The following is a 22,606-nucleotide window of genomic DNA, read 5'->3' as shown; positions in this document are numbered from 1 at the left end:
CAAAGTATGATTTTGATCCATGTAAAGTAGAAAAATATTAAGTAGACAGAAAAGTATCATTATACACAGGATAATTATACAGTCTCTTTTTATAGGTTCAGTTAATTTTTTTCTTATTCTACAAAGTACTGGCTAGTCTGGCTTGGATTCCTAATATTAGTCTGCTCCTTTTTCTAAAAGATATGTTGGCCAAGTCAGCTACGAAATGCCACTTGCCATCTATCTCCATAAGGATTAAATCATCTACTGTTGCAGCTGCTGATTTTCGAGATTCCCTAAAGGAGTTCAGGGTGGAGAACAGAAATAAGGTACTCTGAGCTCAGGGAAAAACCGGCAGAACAGGTCTTCAGATAGTTAGATATTTTCAGGAGACAACTTTATGAAAGCCTAGTTCTTGTATCTCCTCATATGTAAAAAACACTAAAATCCTTCATGGTGACGACGCTCTGTGTGACTAGCAGAAACATTCTGCAAAAACCCTGCTTGATTGCATATATTCCCCCTTTACCAAAATCACCTCTGCACTGACCTTCTCCCCTGCCGCTTTGGAGCAGTCTCTCAGAGCTACCTGAGGTGCTGAATCGAGGGCTACTGTCCTCATTTTGCCCTAAGAAAAACCTAACTTGCAAAATTCACACTGTGCATTTTTTTAAGTCGACAGCCATTTTAAGGTTCTGTGCTTTCAACATTTTTAGCCCTTCATTTATCTATTGTTTATAATTCAGCTTCTTTATTTTTCATTTGGGGCTTTCTTGGTGTTCACTGCTGTGCAGGCTTTGCTCTAGATGCAGAGAGTGGGCTTCTCATTGTGCTGGCTTCCCTTGTTGCAGAACACGGGCTCTAGGGTGCACAGGCTTCAGCAGTTGCAGCACAGGGGTTCAGAAGTTGCGGCTTCCAGGCCCCAGGACACAGGCTCAATAGTTGTGTGCAAGGGCCCAGTTGCTCCGTGACATGTGGGACCTTCCCCTGTCAGGGACTCAACCCGTGTCTCCTGCATTGGCAGGCAGACTCTCCACCACTGAGCCACCAGGGAAGCCCCCTTGATTTATTTATAGCTTAATATTATACAAATATTTAACCTGCTCTACCTTGCAAAGGATGGGCATGTCCAAATGATTGTGTATTTGTCCTTATATATTCAGTGGTAAACATACACCAATTTTTTGATTAGTGGAACTGTTAAGATGACCATGATGCTTGCTTTGTAAAACATTGATTCACCTCTGTGAGTAGATTGTTAGTTTATAGGCCATTCTAGGGAAAGTTTCTGATGCTCAGTGGAATTTACCAATACAATATTATAAAGTTAAAAAATAAAATAAAATAAAAAATTTTTTAAAGGAATCCAGTAAGAAAAACAGAAGTTAAAAATGCATCTTTACTGTCTGTTGATTAATTCAATGCTCTTGGAATATAGAAAATTCTGGATAAATCTATGAAGCTAAAGATTTCACTCTTTTCGGGTGGCAGTTAAGATACCACAGTAGTCCTAAGGCATTCTGTCTCAGCTTGCTATTTCCCAAAATTAGGATAAAGGAGTGGCTTGAAGGAAAAACAGTCGAAGTTAATACAACCACCAATTGGGCCAGACGTCCCTGTAGTTTAAGGAAAACCCAACCTATTAATAGGATGGAAGAGACATGAATGATGAAGAGGAAGAGGAAAGACATCACAATTTTCATGGCTCTTTTATGGGCCTCTGTGCTGAGATCCTTTGAGCTGGGGTTGAACTGCAAATTCCTGATGTGTCTCATCAAGGAGAGAACTAAGAGGAGCAGTGAGGTCAGGGACAGAAGAAAGGGGATTAAGTTGATGAAGTTAAAAACAATCAACTGGTGAAGATAATGAGTTTCACTAACATCTGAGGACCACGTTGAGTTTCTTACATATATTTTGTAGCTGTTAGTTAAGATATGACTAAGTGTATATATTGATTCATAATTCAAAAACAGTAAGGACAAAGACCCCAAGAGAAGCACCAGTACCACACTACGAATTCGCCACCGCAGCCAAGTGAAGCAGGGGTGGGAGAAGTTGGCTACTTTAAAGAAGTAGAAAACACTTAGACAGGTGGCAAACCAGGTAGCTAGGTGATTGGACAATATCCAAAAACTACTAACAACTTTTGTTAGTTTATCAATGGCATATAGGTGTGGCCATAGTACCAATAAAAATGAGTCACATAGTATTACCCAAAGTTGACTGATTCTGGAGATAGCCAGGCCTGTGAGGATGCAGTCAGCTGATGAGAGCTTTTGTCTCTTCACCAGGTCAATGCAGTTAACTAGTACAATGAACCCATTCCCCAAAATTCCAATCAGGAATCCTCCTATTGTTGCTGCTAGAAAAGTGTTTTCAATTCCAGATGGCATTTCTGTAGAAAGAATCCAGAAAGCTAATACTATTTTTCACTGATTTTTTTCTTGCTGCTGTTGCTGTCCAAGTGTTGTAGAACGATACCCAGTTTGATCTTTTTCAAAAATGCTTAATGAGCCTCAGATACCATCTCACATATCTTCATAAAGATCTTTCTCTTTTATTCCAGCCGAAGTTCTGAAATTTATGCAAGGAGATCCACTCCCATAGCTCTAAATGGAAAACTTGAATTTTGCTTTCAATCAGCTACTGATTTCCAGATTAAGCAGTGAATGTACCCACTCATCATTGGTGCTGGCATCAATTTTCTACTTGTGGAGACATCTGGAAAAGGAAAATCAGGTATGCAAACATGCAAATATGAGACAGATTTCTTTACACTCATTTGTACTTCCTTTCTCAACTCATGTTTCTCAATTTTAACAGTAGTTTCAGAAAATAACCTCCGAAATAGAATCATTGTTCATGGATTTCATTTAATAATATCCATAACATTTCAGATACTGTTACAGATGAAAGAAACATAATAAAGAGAAGTAATATATAGGATATCACAGAGTTACAGAAGAAATAACTTTAAATAAACTATTTCTGTTGTATATGACAAAAACTTGACCAAAATGCAGTTGTAACACTGAGGATAGTGTTACAAAATCTATAGTTGATAGTTAATTCTCGTTTCCTAAGGACAAAGACAACTGGCTTAGGGTTTGAAGCTATTTAAGATTTCTTGAAGAAATAGATTAAAAGGGAAGTGATCTTCCAGATAATGTGCAAAGGTACCAAAATCACACCTCTATCTGAGCTCCTACTGTGGATTTTTGAACTTTGTTTCCAAGGAGCTACTGCCTATTTGATTCTGAATTAGCTATCATCAACTGAGAGGAAAAAATACTAAGAAAAAAGCCAAAAAAAGCTAGTGATGGATGAATAGGAGATAGGTTCTCCTTTTCATTAATTCTGCTTTTGATAAAATTCTTCATCTCATAAAAAACCAATTTATAAGTAAACTGTATTTTCACTTCAACTAACAACTAACTCTAATACAATGGTTTACAACCTTGACTGTAAACTGGAGCCTCCCTCCCACCGCCCACCCCATCTCATCCCTCTATTTCATCACAGAACCCCGAGCCCATTGAGCCAACTCTGACTGTGGTTGACAAACAACCTACTTCATGTCCATCTCAGCCTCTCTGTGTGATGCAAGGCACTCACCTGGGCTGAAACTACCTGTGGGAGTCCTCACAGACATTTCCCCACCAGCCAGTGTTGCCTCCGGACTGGCTGTTTTGGTTCTTATTATGATTGCAAGACCCACCTCAGTAGCAACCATCAGGTAAAAAGCAAAGTTTATTACTCACAGATCCAGAGGGTACATGACACATCCAGGGCCATACGGTGAAGTCATAAGGAGAGAGGAAGAAAGCACCTGGGACTCTGCCTTTCAAGGGTTGAGGGTAGGGTGCCTAGGGTTTCACAAGTTCACTCTTTAATGGTGAAATGAAAATGTAAGAGAGGGAATTAGGGCTCTTTAGGGGAGGAATGGAGTCACTTGAGTGAATGGTCAGTTATCTAGTTTACCTGGCATTTTCTAAAGGGGAAACTTCATGGGTTGGGGGCAACCTGGCATCTTATCTGGGTGTTGATTAGTACTTATAGACAGCTGGCAGTATGTCCGGTCAAGATGGAGCCTTTAGGACCTCCTTGTTGGTTCAACAGTTTCACTGCCAAGGGAGTGGTTTCAATCCCTGGTTAGAGAGCTAAGATCCCACAAACCACATAGCCCAGCCAATAAAAGTAAAACACAGAGGTCCTAGAGATGGATGCCTCAGCAATCAAAAGCTTATTGTCAGGCACTTATATTATATGACCTTAGCCACCTTGGCAGTCACCTACACTCCATGAGGAAAGGAACTATTTTCTGTCATCCACTGATATCTTTCCAATTCCTAGAATAAGGAGGGCCTAGCAAATAGAAGGCCCTCAATGACTATTTGTCAAGTGAATGAATGCTAACTCGGTTGGTAATCTTATTGAGAACACAGAAAAAGAGAAAATGAGTTAAGACTTGATGGTGAAGCTAGTATTAGAGCAAGAAAAGATGGAAACCCTTTAAAGCTAGAGACAGTTTTGTAACATATGAACTCATGAGAGATTTCTGTACTCACCTGAAATAACCAACACCACTCTTTAGTCTTCTGGTTCAAATCAGAAGTCATACTGAATCATCAAGGTCATTGTACACATCTGGCAACCAAGATGTGGGAGTTTTTGAAAGAGAACTACTTTAAGCCCAAAGATTTGAAAATGGGTAGAAAACTCTAGATTTTGTGGCAGGGGAGCAAGAAGGCCTAGAGATCACTGATGTTTTCAGAAATGCTCTGACCTGGTATAGAAGGCTACCTGAGAAGCAGACTTCATTGATAGGTGTGGCTTAGCAGTGACAAAAAACAGACAGCAAATCAGCCAATAGGTGCTCAGTCATTAAAAAACACTTGAGTTCATAGTTATACACTTTACGCTAAGGAGAAACTCAGTCTAAAGGATATAATAACAAATTTAAAATCACAAGTGCCATACGCTATAAGTTAAATTCAAAGTCCAAGGTAACAATCACAGTTTAAAAAAATCTACAGAACTGCAGAACTATCTCAGTTCCTGGGGAACTGCCTTTATATCCTTTATTCTTACAATGATTGATTTATACATGCAAAAGAAAGTGCTATGGTATGTTTAAATGAAAAGCATATTGTTGCAAAAATTTTAGGTAGATAATGATTCATTAAATTTATGTATATGCTATAATAACAATCCAAACTAATCAGTCTAAACTTACCATAATGACTATAATTGAAGTCAGTAAATTTGTGAACATTGAGTTTCTAGTTGTCAATAGGAAGAATCACATTTCATCCAAGAAATAGTGAGAAAACACATTGAGAGAAGCTAAAGCAGAGGATATGAGGGAAGGCCTGTAGGGAAGGTCCCGTGGGGGCCTTTTCCCTTCCCTGAGCCCACACATTTAGATTTCCCGATAGTCTCAGACATGAGGCAGAATTAGAGGAGAATAAAGTTTATTAGAGTGGGAGACGCTATTAGAACAGTGGGCCAGCTCAAGGAAGAACCAACAAAGAGTCCGAGAGTTGCAAAGGGTTGGACACGCCTGAGTGACTGAACTGAATAGTCTCGGAGAAGCCAGCAAATTCTCCCCTAGTTGTGATGCTCTTTGATCCTGTTAATAGAAAGATGTCCCATTTATTTGCAAGCAAAGAAATAGCCTCCTAATTCTTTTTGAATCACAACTTAGAGCTTCCACACATTGACCTTAACAACCACTTCTTTTCTAGTCACTAAATGAAAGCAATAGCCTTTGTGTTTTTCAGGTAAAAGGGATCTTCAATGTTTCTTTGCCTTCAGTGTTTCTAGGACAAGAAGCAGTCAACTGGGTCCAGGGCCACAGCTTGAAGGGACAAAGATTTAATCATTCATACCTGAAGGATATTTGCTCAGCTTAATCACTACTGTGGCGCTCCCAAGGTGGCACAGTGATAAAGAATCAACCTGCCAATGCAGAAGAATCAGGAGATGCAGGTTCAATCCCTGGGTTGGGAAGATCCCCTAGAAAAGGAAATGGCAACTCATTCCAGTATTCTTGTCTGAGAAATGCCATGGACAAAGGAACCTGGAGGGCTACAGCCCATAGTGTCGCAAAGAGTCAGACACAACTGAGCACAGGGCACAAGCACACAATCCCTACTGTCTGCGAACATCCCTTGTTTCCTGGTACATTTTTGTTTCACTTAGAATTCTTTTCATTTTTGTAACTGAGGTTACAAAATTAGGTTTTGCTATTAGGTTTCTTTTCTCCCCAAAATCTTTAAAGGGCAAATATATCCCCTGATTCCTCCTCATGGCAAAACTAAGACAATCTAACTTAATAAATTCCCACACTGGTAACCGTTAGTATCTCAAACTCAAAGTAAGAATGCTATGCTATGCTAAGTCACTTCAGTCGTGTCCGACTCTGTGCGACCACATAGACGGCAGCCACCAGGCTCCCCTGTCCCTGGGTTTCTCCAGGCAAGAACACTGGAGTGGGCTGCCATTTCCTTCTCCAATGCATGAAAGTGAAAAGTGAAAGTGAAGTCACTCAGTGGTGTTCGACTCTTAGTGACCCCATGGATTGCAGCCTAACGGGCTCCTCCATCCATGGGATTTTCCAAGCAAGAGTAATGGAGTGGGGTGCCATTGCCTTCTCTGCAAAGTAAGAATAGTTGTGCTTTTTTTTTTTTTTTTTTTTTAGTTTTCTGAGGTTGCATTTATATTGGTGTCCAAGGAGATAAAAAAGACTCCCCTACATATGTTCCTCAAATAAATCAAAAAATCTTTCAAATCAATTTGTTTTTGTAATGATTGGTCTTAAGGTCCTTAATAGAACATAGATTACTCTAGACAACATATCCAGTGTCTTATATGACAGAATTGAGAATGACTGTGTGATAAGCAAGCACCTCTTCAAAGGATGTCCCTGGCTCAGAGGACATGGAGTCTAATCAGGATCTTGCTAGGAGAAGCCACCTATTGAGAGAGAACAGATAAATGACATGAGACACTAGGAAATCTGCACACCTCTTTCTCAGACATCAGTGAAGTTATGTGTTTCTATCTGATCTGCACATTCAGCAGGGTTCAAGAAAACATGCCCTGATGTGCTTGATTTATGTCTTACCAGATGGGCTGCCCAGGTGGTGCTAGTGGTGAAGAATCCACCTGCAATGCAGGAGACTTCAGATATTTAGTTGGATCACTGGGTGGGGAAGATCCCCTGGAGAAGAAAATGGCAAGCCACTCCAGTATTCTTGCCTGGAGAATCCCCATGGACAGAGGAGCCTGGAGGGCTACAGTCCATGGGGTTGCAAAGAGTCAGACACGACTAAAGCGACTAAAAATGAACTGACTTCAGCACTAGTCTTACGGATCAATGATAACACTCTTCCATCCATAAAAAGTTTACTTTTCCCCTCCTACAAGTTGCCTGAGTGAACAAACTGAAATGAAAATGATTACACCCAGATTCTTAAAATGAACATTTATTTGGTGGATGAGAAAAGGGTGGTTAGTGAGAAATCAGTGTTAATCTCCCTCTTACCCCAACATTTTTTGTCACAGGGTAGGTTATTATATGGAGAAGGAAATGGCAACACAGTCCAGTATTCTTGCCTAGAGAGTCCTGTGAACAGAGGAGCCTGGTGGGCTGCTGTCCATAGGGTCACACAGAGTCGGACATGATTGAAGCAACTTAGCAGCAGCAGCAGCAGGTTATTATCATTCAGTCTTTCTTCTCCAGATTGCATGGGACCAGCAACATACATATTGGGAGTGGCTGTTCTTGTATTGTGGCTTGTCTGCCACTGAGTCACCCACAGAGGCTCTTTTCACAGGGCTGCCAAGCTTGATCTCATCTGCTATTCAAGCATACTGCTTATAATATCTATACATCAATTGTAATTACTCTAGCCTATGGCCTGGTCTTTTATTAGTCCTTTGGTATACTTCTTTTATAAAAATAGGGCTCTGTTCCTTAATAATTCCATCTTCCTAAGGTTGCTGCAGAAGTATGGGCTTACCCCTAGTTAGACATTTACACTGAAGGTTCACTTATTAGAAGCAAAGTTTGCTTATTATTTTATATACTTTACCAAAGAGAAATTTAGTAACTAAAAAAAAACAAAGGTAAAACTTAGATGTTACTTTTGGTTATTATCTTATAAAGAGTGCAAGATTATCTTTAAGTAATTTATATGAAAGACTATCCAAGACAAAACAAACTCAACTAAATGTATTCAGCTTGATTTATACATCACTTTTTACCAATCCAAGATAACTACAATGATAATCTTTGGTAAAATACTAAGTTAGTGTCCAAAACAATATATGTACATTTTATTTAGTAAAATGAAAGTTACTTTTTATAACAGACATTCTATTTTTTTTAAAACTTTTTATTTTGTTAGAGTATAGCCGATTAATGTTGTGATAGTTTCAGGCAGACAGCAAAGTAACTCAGCCATACATATACATGTATCCATTTTCCCCCAAACTTTCCTCCTATCCAGTCTGCTACATAGCATTGAGCAAGACACTCTATTTCTTATCATTAAAACCATCATCAGAATCATTATTGTAACTGATACACAAAAGCACCACAGAGTCTAGATGTGCTAGCCATTTCAGTTCATTTCAGTTCAGTTCAGCTGCTCAGTCGTGTCCGACTCTTTGCAACCTCATGGACCTCAGCACGCCAGGCCTCCATGTCCATCACCAATTCCCAGAGCTTACTCAAATTCATGTCCATTGAGTCGGTGATGCCATCCAACCATCTTATCCTCTATCATCCCCTTCTCCTCCTGCCCTGAATCTTTCCCAGCATCAGGGTCTTTTCAAATGAGTCAACTCTTCACATCAGGTAGCCAAAATATTGGAGTTTCAGCTTCAACATCAGTCCTTCCAAAGAACAGTCAGGACTGATATCCTTTAAGATGGACTGGTTGGATCTCCTTGCAGTCCAAGGGACTCTCAAGAGTCTTCTCCAACACCACAGTTCAAAAGCATCAATTATTAGGTGCTCAGCTTTCTTTATAGTCCAACTCTCACATCCATACATGACCACTGGAAAAACCATAGCCTTGAATAGACGGACCTTTTTTGGCAAAATAATGTCTCTGCTAGCAATGTCTCTGTTGGCAAAGTAATGTCTCTGTTTAGTTTCCTACATATGATGTTTGAGGGTGGACATAAATATTACTAATTCTAACATTCCTAGCTTCAGGGAACAGCCCTAAAGCAGTGCCCTTACCTATGGCTTTATTAAGATTAACTTACAGGTCACATATTTATCACCATCTAATTGCAGCTTTTTGTTTCTTTACTCTAATACAATCTGAAGATTATATCAAAGGTAAACCTTAACAAGGATTATGTCTAATAATTTCCATTATATATACAAGTATAGGATCTGTGCAATATTAAAATTCATACCATCATTTTGAAATTTCATAGTAAACTTTCTTATCCTTAACCTTATTTACAATTTGTAGTCACCTTATATAAATTCAGATAATTTTAGTCAAAACAACACTATACACATGCATGACCAAAATTTACACTAAACACATAATGTTCTAATAAAAAATTTCTGTGTCTTTACTATTGACCTGTTTCTATTTGTTTCTCTAAGAACTCTACTGATCAGATTACAAGAAAATGTATCTGCACAGACAAAAATATATTCTCAAACTGTAATTATGATATTTTTGTAAAAGCAGTAGTGTGATTTTGAATTAAGGATAATTCTTCCATATATGTTTACTTCTATTACATAACATGATAGAAATATTGACTTCTACCACTCTGAAAATACATACCCCTTATCCTGGAATTTAGAAAAATTAGTAAGTGCCCAGATACATCATTTATGATTTGGGGTTTCAAATTAAGATTAATATTATAAGCATGTTTTGAACTTCTACTTAAATATAATTTATTTTATTTTGTACTATGAATATAATTCTTTTTTCCAAGGGAAATAAAAGCGATTTATTTGGATAGATGTCAAAAAGACTTCTGATAAAATTTCACCCTCAATCCAGATATAACCATTAATAGGCTTGGTCTAGGAGAATACTTCTTAAATGTGATAAAAACTATTGAAACCTCAAGATGGAGATGTCTGGTAACCTTGCTGTTTTTCAGTAGTGTTCTTATAACACTGATTGATGTAGGCATAAAGGATAAAGAAATATGGTAATTGATACAACATTGTAATACAAAAACAAACGGATATTGGAAAGGAAGAGGTCCTTTTCATTTTTTTGCAGATAACGTCTATATTGGCAGCAGCACTATGAATATCACTCTTATTCTGAAACATCTCATTCTTTTGTTATCAGTAAGACTCCCAATAACAATGCAAAGCCTTTTCTTCTTTTTAAGACTTTTGAGCTATGAAGTTATGTTTTTCCCACCTATGACTTTAGCTGCTTAGTTAACTTTTCTATCAATATTTTATAGATCTTCTACTTAGTCAAGTTTAGGATTTATCTTAATTTCTAAAGAGTTACAAGCCTCTTCTCCCATATACGAGTTGAAATTACACACGTCTTTTTCAGAAATCTAATTTGACTCTCTTTAAAAGAATATTTGAAACTTTTAAATATTGGTAACCAATGAACATGTGTGAATTATCCTCAAAAGCTACCTGTTCTAGGGAAAATTTCAGTTATGCTCAACAATACCTAAAGGAACCCAAGAGGAAAAACAAAATAGTAGAAATGAAAATTAACCCTCAAAATCTCCTCATAAAGTTTTCATCTTTGAAAAGACTCTGAAAGTGTTTCTATAAAGCCAATGGATTTTGTCTTTTCAAGGAGCTTTTAAGATGCTTCAGTACCTTCAAGGCTATCTGTCTTAACTGGCTATTTCCCAGAATCAACATGAACGAGTGGCCTGAAGGAAAGACATATAGTGCTAAGATGATGAACTTTGTGAACTTCTTGTCCAAAAACCTATGAAACATCCAATTTGCCAATTGTGTAAAAAGAAAATGAACCATGATAAGGAGGAGGAATGATGTCACCATTTTCATGGCTCTTTTATGGGCCTTTGTGCTGAAGTCCCTGGAACCCATAAAATTGAGCTGCAGATTTCTGGTGTGTTTCACCAAGGACCAAAATAAAAAAATGAGAGCAGGGACAGAGCAATAGGAATGAAATAGGAGAAACTAAGAAGACTCTCGCTTTTAATATAATGAGTTTTACTTTCAACTAAAGTCCAGTTGCCTTCATTTATTAAATTCCAGAAGAGATCATTAAATGTTTCTAGCAAAAGAATATCCAAAATCAGAAAGACCAAAGAAAATGCAAGCATCGCAAGAATGACTCTGTTCATTCTCCACTTCAGCCAGAAAAAAAGAGAGTGGGAGAAATGAGCTATCTTAAGGAGATAGAAAATACTTAGACAGGTGACAAGCCAGGTAGTCAAATGATTAGATATTCTCCGAAGTAAAGTAATGGGTTTTGCTAGTTTAAAAATGGCAAATACCTGTGAATCTAGTCCCATCATAAGTGACTCCACAAAAAACACCAACAGTTGACTGATTCTGGAGATAGCCAAGCCAGTGAGAATGAAGTCAAATAAAGATGTCTTTTGATTCTTAACGCATTCAGAGCAGAGTACCAGTCCAATGAACACATTGCCTAGAATTCCGATTAAGAATTCCACTCCTGATAGTATCAGAAAGATGGTACTCAACCCAGGGAACATTTCCACTGGAAGAAATCCAGATTTCTAATACTACCTGTCAATGAAAAAATTAGAATGAGGCTACAGCAGAATAGGATCCATTTCTGATCCTTATCTTCAGTGCTTTTATTGCAGTTCCAGTCTGAAGAAGAATTCTTGCTGTGGGATACAGTCTCATACCTAGAAAACCTTTCTGCTTTGATTGTAATGCCAATATCAATCCAGAAAGATTTGCTAAGTTTTACAGTCTTAAGTACTTTCATGGAAATGGTTTTATTTCTTTGAGAGAGCTACTAATTTTCAAGCCAAATAGTTTGTGTGTCCATTTATCATGGGCAGAGACTGAAATTTTCCACTTGTGGTGGTGATGAAAATGTTAAAGGCAAATATGCATGCAAATATGGAGAGGTTCTTTTTCACTGATTGTACTTTCCTCCTCACCAGAAGTCCTATACCATTTGGATCAAAATATCTTAGCTTGCTTTAGAAATAAGCTAAGTAATTTAGGTATCATTCAATGATTATATTTTATGAGTGCCTACTTTGTGTCAGAGTTTTTTCCAAATACAGAATAGATTAATACAAAAAAGAACAAAGAAAGCATTAGGAAATCTATAAAATAGTCAAAACACAGAAAGAAATAACAATATAGAAGTAAAAATAAAATGTAATGTGAACATGGAAAAGGTAACTACAAACATTATTGTCAGGAGAGAAAAGGAGGTGATATTTGCCTTGGATTTTTAAGATATTTAGAATTTCATGAGAAAACTGGCAAGTAATTTGGACTGGTTGAACAATTACAAAAAGACACCAAAACTCACACTTTTCTGAAATAAAAGTCTAACTGAAAGTTTACTTTTAGTAACATGCACAATTAAATAGTAGGCAGAGAATAGATAGAAAACTGTTTTAGTTTAAATAAGAAAATAGTGAACAAATGTATCTGTTCTATATTCTAGGAACAATAATTTTGACCAAAGCCATTAATGCATTAGAGTGAGCTTTACAGCCTTTGTATCTTGGTGTGTTTGCAGGTATTCTATTGTTAGTGTTAATTATTCAAGCATTTAAGTGTTGCCAGATAACATCCCCCTAGAATGAATAAAATCATTAAAAAATTCAGCCTTTTCAATGCTGCTGTCACATGCCTCAGTTAAATTCTACTAATTTTTAAAGTGTATTTTTGAAGAACAATGATGTGTAATGAACTGTTAGTAAGTTATTTTTTACAAAAAATATTTTTATTTAGGACAAATATTTAAAATTATAAGAAGAAAGAAAGAATGGAAGAAAAGGGGAAGGAAAGAACAGGAAGGAAGAAGGGAAGGAAAAAAAAAGAGGAAGGAATTTATTGGCTAGAGCAAGAAATTTGTGTATATCTGTGGCAGATTCATTTTGATAATTGGCAAAACTAATACAATTATGTAAAGTTTAAAAATAAAATAAAATTTAAAAATAAATAAATAAATAAAAACTAGCAATAAAACTGCCATATGACCCAGCAAAAATAAATAAATAAATAAATAATAAAAATAAAAATTAAATTAAATTAAAAAAAAAAAACAAAAAAAGCTAAAAATAAAAAATAAAGTCAAATGAATCAAAAAAAAAAAGAAATTTGGTTCTGTTTTCAAGAGGAGAATGGTACATACAACTATTAATAAATTAATGTCTAGAGATAGAGAGAAATTCACAACAATGAGAAGCATCCGGGAAGTAGAATCCGTAAGACTTGGTGATGGATTTGGGGGTTATAAAAAAGGAAGAGAAACCAACAATGACAGCAAGCTTGCTTTGCACCTGGATATGTGAAATACAGTGACCTGAGGGAATCATTGGAGAAATAACAGGTTTAGAAGCCATTAGGGTAGAAAAACAGAGAAGGCAATGGCAACCCACTCCAGTACTCTTGCCTGGAAAATCCCATGGATGGAGGAGCCTGGTGGGCTGCAGTCCAAGGGGTCGCAAAGAGTCAGACACGACTGAGCGACTTCACTTTGACTTTTCACTTTGATGCATTGGAGAAGGAAATGGCAACCCACTCCAGTGTTCTTGCCTGGGAAATGCCATGGACAGAGGAGCCTGGAGGGCTATGGTCCATAGGGTTACAAAGAATCAGATGTGATTGAGTGAGAACATACCCTTTAACCAACACACTGTCCCCACTGAGATCAAAATTTATAATATGCCAAATAATGACCGTTCACTTTTATCTTTCTGCTCTCATATTGTTCCAGTGAACACAGAAACAGATACATTTTCAAAGGTAGTACTAATCATTTTACCTTTTATTTACCATTACCTAGCCTCATAAAAACCACTGAAATAAAAATCTATTCATTTATATCAGCAAATATTTATTGAATGCCTACTGTGTTCCTACCATGGAGAGGAAATGGCAACCCACTCCAGTATTCTTGCCTGGAGAATTCGCGGACAGTGGAGCCTGACGGGCTATGGTCCATTGAATCACAGAGTCAGACACGACTGCAGTGACTTAGCACACCCGTAAACATGTGTTAAATGTTATGCTAGATCTGAGGCCTCTTTTCCTAACACTTTTATTTTGATTAGCTCTGTTTTTTTCAAAAAATTGCATGTGTGGTATTTCTGGATCCTGGCATTTCCATAAAGGACTTGGTTTTACCTTCACACTAGAGCAATAGCGTCGCTGACAACATAAAGGTCACAACTCTTTCTCTTTGGAGATCTGTAAATACTACTTCCTTGTCTTCTCACTGGAGACCATCCAGCTATCTTCCCTTGGTAGGCAACCTTTGTTTTCATCCAGAAGCATGTGTGGTTTTTCTCTTTATCTTTGGAACAGAGTACATTTGCTAGGATGCGTGAAAAATTATGTTTGTTTATTTTTTCAGTGTGCTTATCCAGGGCTCAGTAGTCCTTTTGAATTGAAAATCAGTCTTTCTTTCCACTCAGGAATATTTTTTCTACTTCTTTGATTATCCTCTATCATTTATATTATCTCCATTTTGATCATTTCTTTTCATTCCCCACATCAGAATAAATGGCTAAGCTGAGGGATAAATAACCACCTAGCACAGCTATGTTTCTCTTGATTGTAAAGTAGCTAAAGATGTTAGAAAAATTTCCAAATAAAAGAAAAAGAAGAGAAAGCAATCAAAATGCTCATGGTCTCTCGTTGGCCTCTGTCCTTTGAGCCAGATGTCTGCTGTTTTCTCCACAGAGGGTTAACTGACAAGGAACGCAAGATGTGAGAAATCCTAAGTGAATAGACTTCAGGTTAACAAGAATCTGATCAACAGAAAACTGGGTTTCACTCACAGTGACCTTCCAATTAGAAGGTCATTTAAAAGGTCCAATTAGAAGAGAATACAATTCTCTTGTATTTCATTTTGATGACAAATCAAAATGAGAACGGAGTAATCACAGTTCAAGCATACACCAAGGGTGTAAAATGACCATTGAGGATCTAATCTCAGACACCTCTGTCTCACTGAAAACTGGAACTTTCTTTGAACTGTACCAGATCCAAGATTATCACCAGTGGTATTCAGAACACCTGCCAGCTACAACCTTATGGTCTCACCATTAATAAGGAATGTGCAAAAGATTCAGAATACTTTGGAAGTGGTTTATGAATTGAAGCAGTGTATATGTTTACCATGAGTTATTCAGATAAATATTTTCCAGTGTTTATCTGGGTTTAAGGAAATACATTGGAGAAGGCAATGGCACCCCACTCCAGTACTCTTGCCTGGAAAATCCCATGGATGGAGGAGCCTGGTAGGGTGCAGTCCATGGGGTCGTGAAGAGTCGGATACAACTGAGCGACTTCACTTTCATGCATTGGAGAAGGAAATGGCAACCCACTCCAGTGTTCTTGCCTGGAGAATCCCAGGGACAGGGGAGCCTGGTGGGCTGCCATCTATGGGGTCGCACAGAGTCGGACACGACTGAAGTGACTTAGCAGTAGCAGCAAGGAAATACATATTTATTTTGAAAATTTAGATCAAATGCCTACCAGGTACAAGGCACAGTACTGGGTATGGTTCAAAGGCTCATATAAAGAAAACCATATTCTGTCAGTTCTAAGCATAATATTTCAGCCTGAAGTCCTGAAAATAATACTTAATCATTATTATCATTAAAATGCTTTCCCATGTATAAAAGCAATATCTTAAGAGTATGAGGAAAAATTACTTTACATCATTAATTATAATGGTTGTCACATTTTAAAGCTTCTATCCAGTAATAGCTACAGGTAAATATCTCATATACCCTGTATGTGCATGCCACATAAGAAGAGGATGGGAACTATCTGCTCCCATAAAGTGTGTTAGTCACTCAGTTGTGTCCGACTCTTTGCGACCCCACGGACTCCGCAGTCCATGAAATTCTCTCCAGGCCAGAATACTGGAGTAGGTAGCTTTTCCCATCTCCAGAGAATCTTCCCAACCCAGGGATCAAACCCAGGTCTCCCACACCGTAGGCGGATTTTTTACCAGCTGAGCCACAAGAGAAGCCCAAGAATACTAGAGTGGATATCCTACCCCTTCTCCAGTGACCTTCCTGACCCAGGAATTGAACCGGGGTCTCCTGTATTGCAGGCAGATTCTTTACCAACTGAGCTATCAGCTCGCATGAAAGGAGTATTTTATTGCTGAATTATAAGTGCATGAAGATCATAAAAAGTGGACTGACTTTTAGTTCATTGTATTACAGTTTTTAAATTCTCTAAAATCAGCCTTTTATTGTTTGTAGTAAGGACACTCAACTCTCATCCCTCCACACCCAATACTGTGATGCCCTCTACCTTAAGTCCTCCACAAAACTAAAGCTTATTTTATATCTCCATTGTACATAGAGGCAGCAGTAAAGTATAGGAAAGTCATTAGGGTTGCTGATGTAATTTCACTGCATGATCTGAATACAATTATCCCCATGAAAGCAGTAAGAATACAAATAAGAGCTGACATCTACTGGGCTCTTGCTCTGTCTAATCAGTGTCTTCACTGTTTAATTATTTTACTTGTCTCAGTTCAGTCGCTCAGTTGTGTCCGACTCTTTGCGACCCCATGAACCACAGAACACCAGGCATCCCTGTCCATCACCAACTCCCAGAGCCTATCCAAACTCATGTCCATTGAGTCGGTAATGCCATCCAAACTCACATCCTTTGAGTCGGTAATGCCATCCAACCATCTCATCCTCTGTTGTCCCCTTCTCCTCCTGCCCTGAATCTTTCCCAGCATCAGGGTCTTTTCAAATGAGTCAGTTCTTTGCCTCAGGTGGTCAAAGTATTGGAGTTTCAGCTTCAACATCAGTCCTTCCATTGAACACCCAGGACTGATCTCCTTTAGGATGGACTGGTGGATCTCCTTGCAGTCCAAGGGACTCTCAATAATCTTCTCCAACACCATAGTTTAAAAGCATCAATTATTCTGGGCTCAGCTTTCTTTATAGTCCAACTCTCACATCCATACATGACTACTGGAAAAACCATAGGTTTGACTAGATGGAACTTGGTTGGCAAAGTAATGTCTCTGCTTTTTAATATGCTGTCTAGGTTGGTCATAACTTTTCTTCCAAGGAGCAAGCATCTTTTAATTTCATGGCTGCAGTCACCATCTGCAGTGATTTTGGAGCCCCCAAAAATAAAGTCAGCCACTGTTTCCACTGTTTCCCCATCTATTTTCCATGAACTGATGGGACCAGATGCCATGAACTTAGCTTTCTGAATGTTGAGCTTTAAGCCAACTTTTTCACTCTCCTCTTCAACTTTCATCAAGAGGCTTTTTAGTTCCTCTTCACTTTCTGCCATAAGGGTGGTGTCATCTGCATATCTGAGCTTATTGATATTTCTCCCGGCAATCTTGATTCCAGCTTGTGCTTCTTCCAGCCCAGCGTTTCTCATGATGTACTCTGCATATAAGTTAAAGAAGCAGGGTGACAATATACAGCCTTGACTAACTCCTTTTCCTATTTGGAACCAGTCTGTTGTTCCATGTCCAGTTCTAACTGTTGCTGCCTGACCTGCATATAGATTTCTCAAGAGGCAGGTCAGGTGGTCTGGTATTCTCATCTCTTTCAGAATTTTCCACAGTTTCTTGTGATCCACACAGTCAAAGGCTTTGGCATAGTCAATAAAGCAGAAATAGATGTTTTTCTGGAACTCTCTTGCTTTTTTGATGATCCAGTGGATGTTGGCAATTTGATCTCTGGTTTCTCTGCCTTTTCTAAAACCAGCTTGAACATCTGGAAGTTCACGATTCACGTATTGCTGAAGCCTGGCTTGGAGAATTTTGAGCATTAAAAAATGGCATTTAATTTGATGTGCTTTCCTGACTATTTACATATTAACAAAATAGGAGATAAATTTAAAGTTTTAAATTTACAATCAGAAGCACATATAATGGAGAAAAAAGGCAGAGAAGTTGTAGCATACTAGGGAGATTGGTTTTAGGAGAAAGCAATTTGAATTCATGCTTTTTATAACAGCTCCTTACTACAACCCTACTTGTTCTAGGTGCTCAATTGTGTCCAGCTCTTTGTGACCCCATGGACTGTAGCCTACCGGCTCCACACTTGATGGAAGCAAGAATACTGCAGTAAGTTACAGTTCTCTTCTCCAGGGGATCTTCTCGACCCTGGGTTCAAACCCAGGTCTCATGCGTTGCAGATAGATTCTTTACCATCTAACCCAACTTAAGGTAATAAGTCAGGAGACAATGCTTTTTAAGCTACAAACCATAGTGATAAAGCAAATTGTAAGTGAGACAAAATTTGGAGGCAATAAAACAGACAAAGATGTAGTAAGGGCTGTGATTTAGCAAATGAAAAATGTAGAAAACCAGCTATAAGGAAAGCTGAGAAGCAACCTGATTTGTATTATAAAATATGATGAGGATGAAGGTGAGGTCAGAAACTGATTGGTTGAAAGACACATTGGGGTAATTTGATTTGGAAAGCCCCTTCAGGTTTCCACACAGCTGTGCAGCTAGCCCTCCCTTTGCAACCAGACTTTCCTTCTCTGGAGAGGTCACTTGTCTGGACTGGGGATTGGACACACTAAAGACAGAGAAAGAGTTCTGAAAACTGCAGATTCATTCAGTGTTAATGTCCTCAAAGTTGAAACAGAAACCTCTTTTCCTCCCAATCCCCCAAAATATTAGAGCCAGGGTTATTCCCTCCAGATGGATTGGAAATGTCTTCTTTAGGGATTCTGAGTGGATGTTTTAAAAATACCTAAAGATACTTTGTTTATATGCCAATGATAAGTTTCAAAATACAATTTTAAAAAAATACACACACTACAGCAACAATCAAAACTACCAAAAATATCCAGGAATTAGTTAAGAATTTACAGAATTGATTTGTAACAATACTTTAAAAGTCTACATGTGGGGCAAGTTCTTAATTAATAAAGTGACTTGCCTTGTTTCTTTTTAAAAAGACTAAACATTGTAAAGATGTTAGGCCCAAATCAATTGAGAAATATAATAGCAATACATTGTTTTTATTAAAGATATTTTTAAATTATCATGATGTTCAACTGAAAAACTAAATAAGAGTAGCAGGAAAAAGTCTGAAACATAAAATCAATGGAAGCATAAATGCTAGTCACACATTGAAAGATGACAAGTATGCGGTAAACAGAAAAATTTGGCTTTGATAGAGTAAACCAACAATACAAGAATGGAAAGTACAGATGGAAGAATATGTAAGAACTTATATGATAAAAGTGAATTTCCTAGTCAGTAGGAAAAAGATAAATAATTAAGCAGAGTAGCAAATGACCAGTCATGTACTCAAAATTGAAGTTAGATTGATATATATTTTTTGATTGGGGTATAATTGATCTACAATGCTGTGTTAGTTTCAGGTGTACAGCAAAGTGAATCTGTTATACATAAACATATATCCATAGATTGATATGTTTCTGTAACATAGAAGCTGTCCAATAGTAGGTTTTAAATTTCAAAGCAAACTATTCTAAAGCATACCAGAAGAAAAATTAAATATATACAGATAAATTGCATGTAGATAAATTATGTACATATAATATATTAAAAATATATAGATATCTTAGACCAGAAAGTCTTGTTACAAGCATGCAATAAAATCAGAAGCCATAGAGAAGAAAATTCATAGATTGAATATATAATCAAATTTAATTTTAAATGGCACTGAAACATGTATAATATCATATATGAAATGAATCGCCAGTCCAGGTTCAATGCATGATACAGGATGCTTGGGGCTGGTGCACTGGGATGACCCAGAGGGATGGTACGGGGAGGGAGGTGGGAGGGGGGTTCAGGATGGGGAACACGTGTATACCCACGGCGGATTCATGTTGATGTGTGGCAAAACCAATACAATATTGTAAAGTAATTAGCCTCCAATTAAAATAAATAAATTTATATTTAAAAAAATAAAATAACAAAGCTAACATTTATTCAGCCTGCATTATATGCTGAGTATGATTTTATTTCATTTATTCTTCACACCAGTGTTATGTTATATATTCTATTATTTCCATTTTTTGAACAAAGACACTGAGGTTCATCAAAGAGAGTGATCTGACCAAAGTCCTATAACCTTCAAGTGGTGCATGAAGCCAAATCCTACACTGATTATTCCTAACTGGTCATCCATGGGTTCTCTAGCCAGGGACCCACAGTCTGACGCCCTCATTACTCCAAGATCAGGAGGTGGAGGGAAGTAATTTTTGACAACTTCAGAAGTGATAGGTTCTTCAGGCACAGGCAGCTGAGGCTCAGGGATCTCCAGTGGGAAGGGGAAACCCTGATATCCAGGTGACACAGGGTGCAGGCTAAAGTCTGAATGAAGTAGATCTGAAGTCTTCACTGGTGACAAGACCCTACACGATCTGCCTACCACCTGCACCCAGCCCTCCTCATAGCTGGAAGATCTGCCCCATACTCACACTTTTATTGTTGCGCTGCCCTCCAACTGTTCCTCCAACACTCCAGGCTCCTCCAGCTTCACAGTCTTGAGGGATGGTCCCTCTGCCTGAAATCCACATGTTTCACTGCTAAGTACCACATGTCTTTCTGCAAAAGTTCCCTGATGTCTACCCAACCTGGTCAATCATCTCCTCCTTCCCCAATGTTTTTCCCTCCTTAGCACTTATTACTATCAAACATAGATTAGATTGGTTTTGGTTTTGTCTGTTGTCCTTCTTGCCCCTAAAAGGCAAATCCCATGAGAGCAGGAGTTTTCTCTATTTTGCTCACTTCTGTATTCCTGTGCTGTGCTTAGTTGCTCATTCATGTCATACTATTTGTGACCCCGTGGACTGTAGCCTGCCAGGCTCCTCTGTCCATGGGGATTCTTCAGGCAAGAATACTGGAGTGGGTTGCCATGACCTCCTCCAGGGGATCTTCCCAACCCAGAAATCGAACCAAAATCTCCCGTGTTGTAGGTGGATTCTTTACCAGCTGAGCCATAAGGGAAGCCCAAGAATACTGGAGTGGGTAGGTAATCCCGCTCCAGCATAACTTCTAGACCCAGGAATTGAAATTGAACTGGGGGGCTCCTGCATTGTTGGCAGATTCTTTACCATCTGAGCCACTAGGTCCTAACACTTAGGATATTCCTGAGAAATAAATTAATAACATGATTTTTTTTAAAGGGATCACTTCCCCAAACTGCAAATATTAGTGACTCTCTCTTTGAATTTTTTAAAAGTCTTGCATAAAAACCGACTGAAAAACAAGAAAACAAAAGGTGCTTAAAAAATTATTTTTTATTTTTTTCTTTGGCTGTGCCAGGTCTTGGTTGTGGCAGGCAAAAATCTTCACTGCAGCAGGATCTTTAGTTGCAGCATGCAGGGTCTTGAGTTGTGGCACGTGGGCAGGATCAGTTCTCTGACCAGTGATCAAACTGGGCTCCTGCACTGGGAGCTCGGAGTCATAGCCCCTTGGTCACCAGGGAAGTCCCTAAAAGCTACTTCTGATCAGACTAAGATGTCCAAAACATCCAGCCAGTAATCACCAAAATGAGTAGAGGACCAATATAAGAAAAGCAGCTGAAACAGGGATTTTGCCCACTTCAGGTACAGCTGAGTGTGAGGGTCCTATATGAGGTCTGAAGGGGTGGAAGCTGCTGTGTCACAAACACCCCCACAGCTCCCTTACAAACAGAGCCCTACAGTGAGCAGAAACTGCCAAAGTAATCAAAATTGAGCAGAATAGAGATAAAACAGACAAAGAGAGACAATCCAGACAAAAATGTAGGATAAGAACATGGCCAGGAAATGTCACAAAACAAACCATTACAATTTTTAAAATGATTTTTGTGTTAGATTTCAATACATGGTATTTAATGTTATTGACTGATTGATTTTGGCTGTGCTGGGTCTTCTTTTCTCTAGTTGCAGTGTGCGGGCTTCTCTTGTTGCAGAGCATGGGCTCTAGGCTCCTGGGCTTCAGTAGGTGTGGCTGTGGGCTCAAGAGTTACAGTTCCCAGGCTCTAGAGCACAGGCTCAGTAGTTGTGGTTCATGAGCTTAGTTGCTCCATGACATGTGGGATTTTCCTGGACCAGGGATGGAACCCATGTCTCCTTCATTGGCAGGCAGGTTCTTTACTACTGAGCCAACAGGGAAGCCTCTACAATTTTCAATAACATGAGAAGAGTTAAGCTTTGTGAAGATAGGAAAGTTGTCTATCTGACCCATGCTTCCCTATAAAAGTTTAAGTATATATAAAAGTGATTTCATGTACCAATTTTTAACGCTAAAGAATGTAAGTCAAATCTCCTACAAAATTTTAATGAGGAAAAATGAGAATAATAAAAAGAATAACATCCCTAGGAATAATGAAAATACTTCAAAAAGATGAACACAGAAAAGATACAATAAAAAACAAAAACTCCAGAACCTTCTAATAGAAATGAGATAACAGGACTCAGGGAAGA

General features: G+C 38.2%; 3 protein-coding genes across 4 annotated transcripts in view; 1 reads left to right on the top strand and 2 right to left on the bottom strand.

Annotated features, from left to right (window-relative positions):
* The window catches only part of LOC147372686 (uncharacterized), a 47,557-nt gene that overhangs the window by 6,869 nt on the left and 18,082 nt on the right, over window positions 1-22,606 (top strand). For both annotated transcript variants that reach the window (XM_086404104.1, XM_086404103.1), the window contains exon 2: window positions 2,546-2,718. In XM_086404104.1, coding sequence (XP_086260230.1) covers window positions 2,649-2,718 — 70 coding nt within the window. In that variant the 5' untranslated portion in view covers window positions 2,546-2,648. The remainder of the gene's footprint in view (window positions 1-2,545; window positions 2,719-22,606) is intronic.
* On the bottom strand, window positions 773-3,940 carry LOC147372688 (taste receptor type 2 member 42-like). Its single transcript, XM_086404100.1, has one exon. The coding sequence runs from the start codon at window positions 2,370-2,372 to the stop codon at window positions 1,434-1,436; it is 939 nt and encodes a 312-aa protein (XP_086260226.1). The 5' UTR covers window positions 2,373-3,940; the 3' UTR covers window positions 773-1,433.
* Window positions 10,571-11,821, bottom strand: TAS2R42 (taste 2 receptor member 42). The gene is given in 2 exon segments (XM_086404101.1): window positions 10,571-11,124; window positions 11,127-11,821. Coding segments are annotated over 2 exon segments (924 nt in total). The 5' UTR covers window positions 11,701-11,821; the 3' UTR covers window positions 10,571-10,774.

The sequence above is a fragment of the Bos grunniens genome, chromosome 5, assembly GCF_055505025.1.
Source record: "Bos grunniens cultivar Pamir isolate PY7600 chromosome 5, Bosgru_T2T1.0, whole genome shotgun sequence".
NCBI lineage: Eukaryota > Metazoa > Chordata > Mammalia > Artiodactyla > Bovidae > Bos > Bos grunniens.
This window is presented reverse-complemented; position numbering and strand designations above follow the sequence as displayed.

Bases quoted from the DNA above. Each gene is read 5' to 3' on its own strand.
- LOC147372688 (XM_086404100.1), bottom strand. From the start codon at position 2,372: ATGCCATCTGGAATTGAAAACACTTTTCTAGCAGCAACAATAGGAGGA.